Raw genomic sequence first — 13,570 nt, 5'->3', positions numbered from 1 at the left:
TTTGTAACAAAGATCCATATTTTTAGTTTTCAAAGAAAAAGTTAATCAAGGTTTTATGTTATTACAGTACTTAATTATGCATATACTGATGTAAACATTATAGATAAACTTATGTGTGCTAACCTTAATAAACTATTTCTTTCATCTTCATTTATTATCGAAACAATGTACTGTTCAAAAATTTCTTATTTTTTATTTTCTCATATTAATATATGATATAATACACCCAAAAATCTATACTCTGTACACAATTGATCCTAGATCAAAAGATATACAGAGTATTTATGTATATAGATAAGAAACTATAAGCAAAGGAAACTTATCATAAATTACATGATTAAGAAGTTCGACAAAATTAAAGTACTATATAATTAAAGTTTAGTAAAAAAAATGATAAATTTATATAAATTTATATTTGTACTTATTTTTGTCCTTTTCGTATATGTTTTACTAAAGGAAATAATATCTTTTTATTCATATCACTTTGATTCTTAAAGAAATATTTGAAGAGTATATGCATGTAAAACATTTTCTTTCGATATATTTTTTCAGTATATTTCTGATTGGTATCTTTTTTTTTCTATAATTGTAGAAAATAAAAAATGTATGTTATGTAATACAGAATTTATTTCATATTTTACTCACATAAATTTATTTAAATTACTGTTGTATATAAGTAAACCGTAGAAAGGTTATATTTACATAATCATCGATAGATAAATTTAATCGTTCATAAAATTCTTTATAATATCGATGGTTAGTATCCTGTGTATTTTTATTTCCTCTGAAAGTAAGTTTTGTATTAATTGTGCAATATTAATATTACGATACATTAAAGTTACATACATTGGTATATGACCGGGTCTGTTTGTCCGATTTGATTTGCTCATTTCTCAATAAGATAACTGTATAATTTCAAGATTTAAAACTTAATTTAAAAATGTCATATAAATATTTTATTTTCACAGTTACTAACGTAATCAATTTCAAATTTTCTGTCATAGGTGATATATAGGTGATATATATAACGGCTTGTGTAAACCCATAAAATTTGTTGTATCTGCAATTTTTCGAAATAGAAAACCATATATTTCTATATCCCATACCTTCCATGTACACAAAATAGCTTTAAGAAGTAAACCTAATGAAATTTAATTCGATTTGGCATGAATAAAACAATAGCTCTGCGAAGAAATTTGATTCCATCAATTTTATGAATACTTTTAAATCGATTGTACTCATTTATCACTAATTTACTCATTGTACTGATGCAATATTAATAATTTAATCATAGGTTTCTGCTTTAATGTTAATGGGTGATTGCAAAGCAATTGAATAAGTTCTGTGTCACTATGCTGAACCGCAATATTCAAACGAGTTAATCATGTCTTCTACAATCGACATCTGCATGCTAAATAAAACCATTTATAAAATTAATATTAGATGCATTTAACCGTACTCTCTATTAATTAAAATCGGTGGTTAAGAATTTTTATATTTGAGAGAGCGCTTCTTTTGTTATGTGCACGTGATGAATGGTACAAACTAGTAATTATTTCTAACATTGTCATTTATCGATTTTGGCGAACTCGCAGAACTATTATAACATTTATTCGACGGTGCTCAAAAGAATTTAAAGGTTAATATTAGCACAAATAAAACAAAAGATGTAGATCCGATCGTAGATCTGTTCATGATCTGATGCATATGAGTGACACGACACCGTTGTAATGTCACAGGTAAGTATGTAGATAGTAGATATGTATGTTTCTAAGTACATAATCTCGTCATGGGCATATATTCCTATGTCCATGGTAATCGCGTAATAGACTGTTGCGATGCCATACCACGTCGCAGTGATATCGCAGCTGTATCACTGTGCGACTCGTCAGGCATCTGTTTTTACATGTTTCGAATTATACAATGTACACGAGCAACATCACGATAACAATATTTAGCAAGGACATGTAACGTAAAAATAGAGCATTAAAGCATATACATAGTAATAACTGTTCTTAGTATGATGTCATTAGAGATATAAGAATTCAAATCTTAAGCACAATTTATGTTTGGGACATTTTTAACAGTTCATCATTCTTCATTACCTTACCAGAAATCAAATATTTTGGTCAGTTATTTTTTGAGGATCAAATTTTTTTCAGCTGCGAAACACCCAGTAGAAATTTCTTTTATCTATACAATTTTTAGAATAGTAGATTAGTAATTTTCAATAATTATAAAGGGAAATATATGAAGAACATCACACGATGTGGATATTTCCTGGATAATTTTACAATTTATTGTGAATGTATGAGTTAAAAAAACGAGAAGTGAATGTGTAAAATGAGATTTGGACAAGTGAGAATTTGAAGTAAAATATGAATATTAAAAATATAATTTTATGAAGATTTAGCTCTTCAAAAAAAGATTCAGCCCTTCAACTTCAAGATTCAAGAGATTCATCTTAAAAGTGATATATCTTTTTATGCTTCTATGAAGAAGGCGTAATGTACCAAGATTTAAGATTAATTTTGCTAAAAATTAATATATTTATCATTTAGTTAATTAATAACTTGTTAAAGTTCAATGTTGTATGTGAAACATTGAGCACGAATGGGTTAAATAAAGAAAGGCAGATAAAACAATATTCCAGGATGAATGCGCTTATAAGTAGAATATAGTTATTTATTTATTTTTTTTGTTATTTTTTATGATTTAATTTAATTACAATAATGCGTTATTGTTCAATCAAAAGCACCACGGGTTTGAAAAATACTTACGACGCCGAATGATATAACTTTTTGATTTAAAAATGCACACGTAGGTACATGTAATTGAATGTTGATATGAAGTTTTACGATATAATATGTATATAATATTCATTTTAAAGTAACATAGTTGACACACAGTTTCGTTTTATTCAGTTACAATAATTTGCATAGTCGATTAGCAATCGGTGGCATATCGTTAACGTTGAAAAAATCTTTCATAAAATTTCGCGACTGTTTCCGAAATACACGTTGCTATAATTTACTCGAATGTTATCATTATCATCTTTCCATAGATCACGATGTCCAATTTTATAATAAATTTGTCACAAGCGAAAATATCTTTTATAATATTTTTTTCTTTAAACGTTAATATTACAATTCAAGATGCTAGAATATATTTCTATAAGATTAACAACAAGAAGTTCGGTAGATCTCGACAATTTTCTTAATTTGCCATTAAAATATCGTTTCTTTATTTCTTCTTCTTATGCGTTAGATCTGAATATGCATTAAAAATAGTTTAAATACAAGAAAAATTTGAGGAATGATCGTCATTTTGATATCGCACAGTAACAATTGAACAGGTTTTTTGGCCGATATTAAATCGTTTTGTCTTTTTATTCCGTCGACTTTAAAAAAGCCACTTCAGGAATGGTTCCGTGTTCAGTGTAATAATACTACCGATACTATCCTAGCGTCGACGTTTAACAGTTCGTTATTCTTATTGTAAAAAGATATGGTGTCTGAAGATTAATTTGTAGTAAGAATATAGTATCATTACACGATTCAGTATAGGCATCCCAAAAATAAAACGAAATTTCCTTCTTTTTTCTCCTTAATTTGTCAAGGTAGCAGTCACATTACAAAGTAAATAATTCTAATTTTATTTCCTCTTTTTTTTTTATTAGGAAAAATCTCGCGACTGTAATGTTTTACGGTTTAATAGAGTTTCAAGATAATAAATTTGTTTCAACAAGAGAAGTTGTAGCTGTAGAATACGCACAGAATACAGTATCTGGAGATATTTTTCAAACAATTATCCGTTAAAATGTTTAATTTCTCGAGTAAATACCTTGTTCGATTGCGAAACATTACGGCGTATCAATGAAACCCAAACCCAAACCCGATTGATTGACATTCCTTTAATCATACACAATATATAATCGATACTTTTCATTATCTATAACATTAATTACATGTTAATAAGTAGTAAATACTGAATCATTCCCTCTTGGTATTACTTAGTCTACGTAATTCTAATTACACGCTAAAGGATCGTCAAAAATATATAGCACAAAAGATTTTCTTCGTGCCGATCGTCACGTGTCCAATTGATCGGTCAGTCATCCGCTAGATTTTCCTTTTTCCTACCGTTACAATATCATATGTTATATTATTATATACGCGTTTTAAGCATATACTGATCAAACAACAAGGAACGAAAAGGAAAAATTACTCAGTCTCCTCGGAACGTTTGCTCTATGGAAGGCCGTGTTTGGTTCGATCGACAAGAACATTAAATGTCACTCGGTGTAGTTTGTATAGATACATTTATGTACTTTTTTCTTTCTCTCTTCTTTTTTTTTTACCTTTCTGTATTTTTCTTTTTTTATTTTTTCTGACAATGGTAAGACGATGGATTATCGGTATAACGGTGCTTTACACTTTACATTCGCAGCAGAGGACGAGAATCAAAAATTTCACGTACTCGATAAATCTCATAATTTTATCTTCTTTTAATTTTTATTGAATTTGCAAATACTTTCACGATAAGACATTGTTAACGTGATTGCTTTCTATTAATGCCAACTCGTAATAGAAATTATTAGTATCATTCAACAATAATGTTTGTCAAACAACTGGAAGCGATAATCATCGAGGATTACAATCGAGTTGTGAAATTTTTATTTTCGAAAGTTATTTAGTCAGCCATAGAAGTGAATATCATTGAAATATGCATTGACACTCATCAATACTTCATTGACAATAAATGTTGCGATTATGTATTTTGTACACGGTTAGAAAAATTAATTGACGATCATGTTTAAAGTAAGGGAGGCTTGAGAATTATCGGTCATGTCGGCACGTTGAATATAAGGTATGAATCCAGTAGAAGATATGTTGTTATAACTCTAAATACCGACGATTTCATTGGATTCAAATTGATATTTGCAGTACTCAATATACAACGTGCTTCAATATTTCATGTATTTGTGTACCTTTAACATTTATCTCTTGCCTTTTGCAAAGTAAATTAAGGGGTTGAAATATATAATAGTGGTATAAATAAACTTGATCGAACTTCAGTTATTTTGTTCATTTTTTTCAACATATTATAGGTATATGTATATATATTTATAACAAGATATACATATCCGTAGATGTGAAACGTAATGAGAAAGTTATAAAATATTTTCAGCATCATCTTTCGCTCTAAATTTTGGTAAGAAATCATCTACCTTTTTCTAGGTCACCGAATTAGAAGTATCGTTTCATCTTTTCATTTCATATTAATCATTTTCTCATACCTACTATGTTTATCTATCAGATCTGGTGCTATGTCTATCTTCGAGCTAATTCATGAAAAAAACTATTCGTCGTTTTTCTCTCTTTTTAATCAGTCAGAAAAGTCGTGAACCAAGTTTGAGGGTAATTTGATTCGAATAACTACGATTGTTTTCAACGATTTCAGTCATCGCGCTGGTTGTGCCTTTTTCTTGCGCCTTAAAGTTTCATCGTTTTCTGCGGAAAAATACAAGAGTACACTGAAACCAAAGATGCTTCTATATCCATCGGCTTCTCTTAATACTTTTGAAGGATTTCGAAAGATGTTGAAAAAATATTACGCAAATTTTTCTTTGTTACTCATTTCGATGATCGATGACCACACGATTAAGAAGTTAATCAAAAGAACTATTGTCTCTTCAGCAGACTCTTGTAAGCTATGAATAGTCTTTCTGAGCACCGTATTTGTTAAAATAAGTGTAGTCTTTCTCAAGCACGTACCGCTATGTTCATAATAAAGACAGAATAGTCAAATGAAGAAGACGTCAGAGAGGGAACATTCGCCAAGAAAGCCCAAAATTTTTGTCTGGTTCCTCTTTGCGTATACATGAGTCCGAAAACATCAGTTCGTTACCCTCTTTCCGTGTTTCATCGATAGGATCTTTCACTTTCTTCAAATACATTCTCGATAGTTTCGTGCTAATTTTGTTGCTGTTCGTCGAGTTGATATCGATTTAGTAGATCAGGTGGTGTTGGTATGGATATCCCCGTGATTGGGGATTTATTTGAAACTGAGTCGCGCTGGAGTAAGGATCGTACGTCTGTAAAACGAATGAAATACCAATACGATTCTAAATCGAAGAATTTTGTAAATTTTATTATAAGTATAAATATACTTTATATTTCTCAGGATCATTTATTTGTAGATTAATGAATTGTTTCTAGAGTTCATCGGATGTATTACCTGCGAGCGTTTCCTGGAGACCATAAACCTTTTCTCGGGGGTATTATAGTAAGTCTGTTGAGGATAAACCAAACCAAACTGAGGACTGCCGTATTGAGAAGTCGCATCATATTGTTGCCCGTACTGATTCTCGTATTGTTCGTAATAACTGGATGGATGAGTACGAACGATTCCAATATCTGCCGGTGATAAAGACTCTACGCTGTAATGTCGAGGGGGGTACGCCGAAGAATCCATCCAAGGAATGACTTTGCAAAGTTATAATTCAGAATGTTAAACATATCAAAACAATATCAATACATTCAATTTTAAAATATTTTCGACTTACTGTTTCGAGCATCTTCTTCTTCAAGAAGGTTGTCTTCATCGTCTACATTTTCATATTCATCGTTCATATATTTATGCCAGTTTCTATGAAGATATTTTAATTGAATTAAAACCCAGGATACTTATATTGTTTACAGTTAATTGCATATATGTATATTATTATTACCGCTTGTGGCGTTCATTTTCCCAGAGGGAGAGGAGTGTTAAAACATCTTGCGGGTCAATATCCAATTCTCTCTTAAATCGTGGTTCCTGATAAGTCGGGACGCTGAAAATCCAACATTCATGTTTGAAACATATTTAAATAAAAAAAATTAATTTGTAAAATCATATATATATATATATATATATATATATATATATATATATATCTTCGGATAGAGTTCTCATTGATATTCGGATAATCTGGCAATCATTCGAGGTTCGTATTTCTGAACAATATCGATTTTCTATGGAAGTTGAGTTTAAAGCGCATTTATTGCATGTAATGCAATCATGCGTGCACAGTATCATTGAGCATCAGTACGCGAGGTACGTTGAATGGAAAAAGCAAACAAAAGGACGACTGAGCCGCCAATACGACGCGACGAGGAGATTGCACTGCACGCGTTTGCGCTGATACGATTTGTCCTAGGTCAGGTCCGCCGAGCATGCTTGGTACATCCTCTGTTGTGGATGATCGATATGACGAAACCGGCTAATATCATCAGCTGATTGGTTGGCCATATGCCAAAACGATTTGACTCGTCAGGTGGTTTCATTCAGCTTTTCCATTTACTTCTTTGGTATTATACATTCATGTAAGATAAACAAAGAACAGGGAAACTGTTCGAAATGTATCGTGAATACCTTTTTTAACATGGCGGGAAATTGAATAGAAAAAGATACAGATCAAACAAAACATAACGTTAAAAATAATTGATTTCGATTAATTAATTTGAAATTTTAATTGATCTATGAAAAAGGACGAAAGAAATAAAATGATTCGTGGACATCTGGTCGAAAGTTAATGATTCTAGGTTCCATATTTTGCATATCCAAAACCTGAATTTCTATTTTTCCAGTTTCCGATAACAATAGTATCTATTGTTAAGTTGAATCTAGTTTGAATTTAGTTGGTTGAATATAAATTCCGGACAAACTCCGTGAATTACTGTACCTCATGGAGTCGGCGCTAACTAGGAGCCTATTCTCGTAATAGTCAAGTCTGACCTAGTTTTACTGGCTGGTTCCATTCAACTTTTCGTGGACCCAACCCCTGGAAAGCTACCCTATTGCGTCACAAGTATCGAACGTCTCGATGACTGCGCCAAACTGTGCATATAATACGTGTTCGTACATCGCTGTGAGAGAATTTGCACGTTCTCGTGAACGTGCGCAGTTTATTGGAAAATTTTTCAGCTGACGCGATCACTTTGTCGAACATGTAAAACTTTTTTCGAGGATAACTTTTTCTTCCTACTATATGTACATACTACGTTATTAGTTCTTGCAACCGTTAAGTTCGTTACTTTGATTATCGCTTGCAAATTTTAATTAAACTAATTTAATTTAACTATATCATAGAGATATATAAAATTCGCTAACGATATGATCTTTATACTTTACTAACTTTTTCCCTTATTAATGTGAATATAAATTAATTAATATTTAATATCGAATTTTTGTATCTTTTTCTATTATTGAAATGTAACTCAAGTACAATATTTAAAATGTGCTATATCCAACAGAGTGAACATTACTGCGTTCTGTCACATTGATTTCGCAATACCTGCAAATTATTCCTCCTTTTTCCTTTGATGCCTTGGCAACCAAGGAAATTGATATAGAATTATTAAGCCCGACAACAAAATCTTATTACCAAGAGTCAATTGATCGTAAAAGCCATCTTTTATATTAAAAAGTAAAAAAACAACTTATAATCAAATATTAGAATTACGTTCAATCTAAAGAATTGCCTACTTTTAAATCATTTTTTCTATGTAATGGAAATTAGCTCGTCCATAAATGTATTAGCGTACATGTTCACAAAGTGACCTGTGACATTTATTTACAGGTCAGGCGATTCACACTTGTAACTACGTTTGAGAGTAAAAATAAAAGTTTGACGTAAGGAACTTCAAAGTAATTGATCATTCTATGACGTATCGTACAGCGTCGTCGTCTACGTCACTTATTTAACGATGACGATTCTATGTAAACGCTATAAATACCATCGATAGCCTTCGTTACGAAACTATCGACTTCCGATTTGAATCGGAACATCTAGAGTTTCCTTATACTATCGAATGTATATATATATAGTCTGTTGTTAAAGAGAAGAAAAGTACAAAAAAGAAAGAAAAATATCGTGTTTATATTTTACAATTATTCTATACTATTTCATGTGTATATATAGTTTTTCGTTATAGCCTAAAAATTATTGTAGATCAAGGCAGGAGAAAACCAATCCTATATGCTTTGCAGATCAACTTCGATAAGGACAGCTTCTCGAAGTCGTATTGAACCGGCTTGGTCGTCAAGTCCACCGCCGTTTCTGCCGAGGGCAACGCCCTCGCTAGCCCTCTCATCCCCATTCAGAAGAAACGTCGAAGAAAAAGAGGGATGTCCCGAGCAAGAGGGCGGGAAGGGTGAGTTCTCGCAGGGGTGGGAATTACAGACTGGTTACCGAGTCGATTCACTCTGCCCAAGGCAGCTTGTTCTACAGGTGAATTCGCCCTAACACATCCTAATCTCATCGCAACGCAACGTCAGACAATAGAAGCAATATGATATAAATGTCTCGTAAACGATATTCACAAATTGACGAAATTCTAAGCTGACTGAAGGAAGTAGATAGTATGACAATTGATCGAACAATCGATGAATCAGATTTAAATTGTTTAGTAAATTCCTTTTATAATTTTCTACTTTTTCCTTTATTTTCTTTTTTTCCGTTTAATAATAATAGCCAAAAAATTAATACGATTGACTCACCTTCTCTTTACTTGCACCTGCATAGATTGCTGAGTAGATGTTGGAGACTGGAAGGAGGTGGTCGTGGACGGTTTCATGGTGGTAGATCCGGTGACTGTTGATTTCTCGGATCTCTTCCGACGATCATCGTTCAAGTAGTAACGAGAATACGACGGAACATCCCATTGAGGCATGTCATATCCAAATTCGTTCATCAGGATTTTTCCATATCCCCTGAAACAGAAACAGAAATAAGTTATACATTAGTTAATACTCACTTTGATGTGAAATTTAAAAAATGAACTATTTTAATTTATTGAGAATACGAACTCGTAATTTCTATCAAATGGAGAAAAGGAATCACGGTCGTAGAGAGCGTTGTTAGGTGCATTAGAATGAGATGGTTTTTCTTTCTCGGTAAGGGCTGCTTTCAATCCACCTAGTCCTGATGCAGCTAGAGTTCCTTAGATTAAAAGATTAATTATAAATTAAAATAGTTACAAGGTGTTAAAAATAATTAAAAATGGTTACTCTTTACTTATACTTACTCTTTTCCACGGTAGACGAATAAGATGAGCTTGGTTTATTCTCCGGCTGACGATTCTGTTGGTTGCCGTACATCAACATTTCCTGTGCCCGTTTAGCTGAAACCAAAACGTTTTATTAGTGAACAAATCATTAATCGTATTATAAACTACAGAAAACATAATATGCTTTACGTTTTGGTCTCATTGTTTGTTCAGTCTTCTTTGCATCCTCTGCCAGATTTGTTGGCAAAGGTTGTGCTACCACGAAGAGGGAATATAGAGTTAGTAACCACACCCAGTCACACATGATCTGGAAAAATTAATTGATTCATTATTGACCTAAACTTTGGTTAACTAATCTGTGAGATTTATTAAAAAGATAAAATTAAAGATTTCTTTATTGATTATGCGCAAAAGTTTATTAACCCTTTAATCAAATGTGAAATTGATTAAGGGTGCAGTTAGAGGAAGTATGGTTGCTATAAAGTGTTGTCTTCTTGCACAGATCGAAGTTTACACCCCTTACGAGCGGAGGTAAATGAAGATAGCAGGTCACTATGAAAGAAGCTTAAATGTCACATAATGCGAAATGTCAGGAATCTATTTCCATTGCATGTAAAAAATTAACGGACATACATGTCGGAAGTTCGATAGGAAATTGTAAATGTTTGTACGATTTCGTAAAGATTTAAACCCATAAAGATGATAAGTCTTTTTCTTTAAGAATAGTCGATGATTCAATATTTTTTCCGTTAAAGTAACAATTTAAATTACATTCTACTGCAAATAATAGTATCTAATTTTTCGCAATTTTGAGAAAATAATAAATTTCTTAATAGCGAAAAATAAATTAGATTTGACAGCAGTCTGAAGAACAAACATGAATCAGTTGTTTAAAGTAGAATTAATTGTAGTTTATCGTTTATTAGTATGTTTCATGGCAAGTGAACTGGAATCTCACTCCAAAACAGATTCTGGAATCTCTATAATCTTATCAAATAATACTGATAATTCAATTACATGTGCTTTTCAACATACACGCAATCAGCTTACGTCGATACACGAGAGTTTTCGCTAATTAGATATGCAATTAACTAAATCTCAGCAAAGGCATGACTCATAATCAACTACTCGTTATAGACATTCCATTAGTTTGAAATGTCAAAGTTCAAAAGGATGTTTTAATCATATATATATATATATACATACGTAATTTAAACATTACACGAAAAATTCACTCGTTTGTATTATTTTTCCGTTTTATCTTTGTTATCTTCATTTTAAAAAATATCATATATTCTGTGATAATTATTCTCTAAGCTTAATAAATGCAAAAAAGAGTTTGTGATATGATGCTAGTGATAGCATTGAGCAATTAAATCTGGCCAGGAAATAAAGTTAAACCGGATATAGTAGACCCAGAAATCGCACACTTGTTGCGTCTAGAAATACTATAGTCATTTATCGCGTTTGTATACGCGTCTATGCAACTCGCAATTAAAAATACATTTCATTGACTGTGCTTTCATTGACAAATCCAGACGCATGTATGGTATTAATATTACTTGCCTCGATAAAATATGTTTTAACAATTTTCACGAATTTTTAACAAACAATCTAACACTAGAAATTATAGACCCTTTTCAAACATGTTATAATTTAAAGATATCTTCAAATTAAAACCATTAAATGTACGCGTGTATGAAACAAAATTCTAATGAAACTTTAAATCAGATTAACTTTTTATCTTTAGAACTAAAGTTCGAGGAAATATAGTTACATCGCTGATAAGAAATCGTCGTGATCGAACAATTTCTATTCTTACCCTCCTATTTATACCCGCACAATTTTAGCGGGTCTTTATCTTACGAAAGTTGGCCAATTAAATCGATCGAAGGATCACTGTCGTAATTCAAATTTCAAGCAAAAATATTAGTATTGGAAAGGGCCAGATGTAACAATTGAAAGATAGGTTCCTTCACCTTACTTAACGTCGACTATTCTCTTCGTTCTAGGTCTCTGGTCAGTCTTCTAAGATTTCTTCTTACGGGAGCGTTTCTCCAAAAGATGCAGAGAACTAGCGAGTTCGGCTGATCAACGTAGAATGAACGTCGAGGCTGAGCAGGACGACTAGAAAACTGGCAGAGGGTACGGTCGATCAACCACCCCCACCTTGGTGGGCGAGCACCCCTACCCTGAAAGCAACCCCTACCGCGTCTCTACGAAGTGATATGACGTGCACACGCGCACGGTTATATGGACATTCTACGCGGAACATGTACACACTCCCATTGTGCCACAAAATACGTCTGCCCACGCGATGACCTGACCAGATCCTCAGGCTATCCTTGAAATCGTCTCTTATGTCACATCTTGGTCGTGTATTATCTTCAGAATTCACCATTTAAAGAGGAGAAGTCTTCTGGTAATTTTTCGGTGGCATCTTGTTTCGATTAAGCCTAATTCTACTTAATAAAACCGGCATCGTATAATGTCATCTAGATTTTAAGGAAGCTTTATTTAGGGAACTTTTATGATAGGATGATTTAGTAGAATTTTTTATATTGTTTATAGCAGTACATAAACAGGTGAAGATAGTTTTATACAACAGGGATATTCAGCTTTCATTGAGGAAAGCAGGATGAGGCATAATCCTTCTTAATTAGAACGTGTTCTCTCAAAGTCAATGTTGTGACCGAAATTCATTCGATCTTTGAAGGAAGAATATTTTCCGAGCAATATCGTGGATCGTTTTTTCTTGTCTTCGTCCTCGTCGCAAATCCGTACTTTCTTTTGTCTCTCGAACGCAAGCGGTGGAGTGGTGGGCTGTACAGGAGGAATTGTAGCACCCTTTTCCGTATTCAGTCCCCAGCCACTTTTCTTCAGCCCCCGCAACAGGCCAAACGCCTACGCCATCGTATAACGCCCACGAGCACCCAACGCCCACACATATTTTCCATGGCGTATGAGAGAAAGGGGGAGGGTTGGGAAGGAGAAGAGAGATCAACCGAAGTGCGAAATTTTCTTTTCTTCTCCTCAGCGTCATGCTGACGTTCACATGTTCTTGCGACGAAGTATTTATCATCGATGAAGATTTTTTAAATGTTTACGATGTCATATCCTTGGTCAAGGCGCTTTTGAATTCTGTCATGTTTTCTTCATCTTGTCAAGATGTAATTCTCTCATGAATAATCAAGAATTTGACGTGTTCGACAAGGAGGAAGAAATTATTCTTTACTCTGGAAGAAAATGCAAATCCATTCAAGTTGGGTGCATAATATTTTAATCTGTTCTCTTTTAATTTGTTCGTTGTCATCGTTTTAGAAAACAGATATCAACAACAAGTGGACAAAGAAGAGAGCAGCAGCACGGAATTGCGTACTTAGCTATAACTCTCCAAAAAGAGTCGGCGAATTCTCGGAAACAACCGCTTTAGCAAAGTATTTAACTTGAAATACGACGCATCCTAGCGCACTACGTACCCCAGTAATTGACCTATTTCCAAAGAATCGGCTGCACGC

General features: G+C 32.9%; 1 protein-coding gene and 1 long non-coding RNA gene across 2 annotated transcripts; both read right to left on the bottom strand.

The window, feature by feature from the left end:
• Positions 1–609: 609 nt before the first annotated feature.
• Positions 610–985, bottom strand: LOC126917223 (uncharacterized). Its single transcript, XR_007710889.1, has 2 exons — positions 847–985; positions 610–784 (listed from the first exon to the last, which is right to left on the bottom strand). It is a non-coding gene; the product is annotated as an uncharacterized LOC126917223 (long non-coding RNA).
• A 1,679-nt stretch (positions 986–2,664) lies between these two features.
• LOC126917193 (prohormone-2-like) lies at positions 2,665–12,196 on the bottom strand. Its single transcript, XM_050723812.1, has 9 exons — positions 12,032–12,196; positions 10,242–10,359; positions 10,071–10,166; positions 9,853–9,985; positions 9,544–9,756; positions 6,734–6,835; positions 6,569–6,651; positions 6,241–6,488; positions 2,665–6,097 (listed from the first exon to the last, which is right to left on the bottom strand). Exons 2-9 carry the CDS (start codon positions 10,354–10,356, stop codon positions 6,011–6,013), a joined length of 1,077 nt encoding a protein of 358 aa, XP_050579769.1. The 5' UTR covers positions 10,357–10,359; positions 12,032–12,196; the 3' UTR covers positions 2,665–6,010.
• Between the last annotated feature and the right edge of the window lie 1,374 nt (positions 12,197–13,570).

The sequence above is a fragment of the Bombus affinis genome, chromosome 6, assembly GCF_024516045.1.
Source record: "Bombus affinis isolate iyBomAffi1 chromosome 6, iyBomAffi1.2, whole genome shotgun sequence".
Lineage (NCBI taxonomy): Eukaryota > Metazoa > Arthropoda > Insecta > Hymenoptera > Apidae > Bombus > Bombus affinis.
This window is presented reverse-complemented; position numbering and strand designations above follow the sequence as displayed.

Coding starts and splice junctions, on each gene's coding strand:
- LOC126917193 (XM_050723812.1), bottom strand. CDS start 10,356: ATGTGTGACTGGGTGTGGTTACTAACTCTATATTCCCTCTTCGTGGTA. Junction 9,757..9,852: donor CCATTTGATAGAAATTACGA/GTTCGTATTCTC, acceptor TTTCTGTTTCAG/GGGATATGGAAAAATCCTGA. Junction 6,489..6,568: donor AGAAGAAGATGCTCGAAACA/GTAAGTCGAAAA, acceptor AACTTTGCAAAG/TCATTCCTTGGATGGATTCT.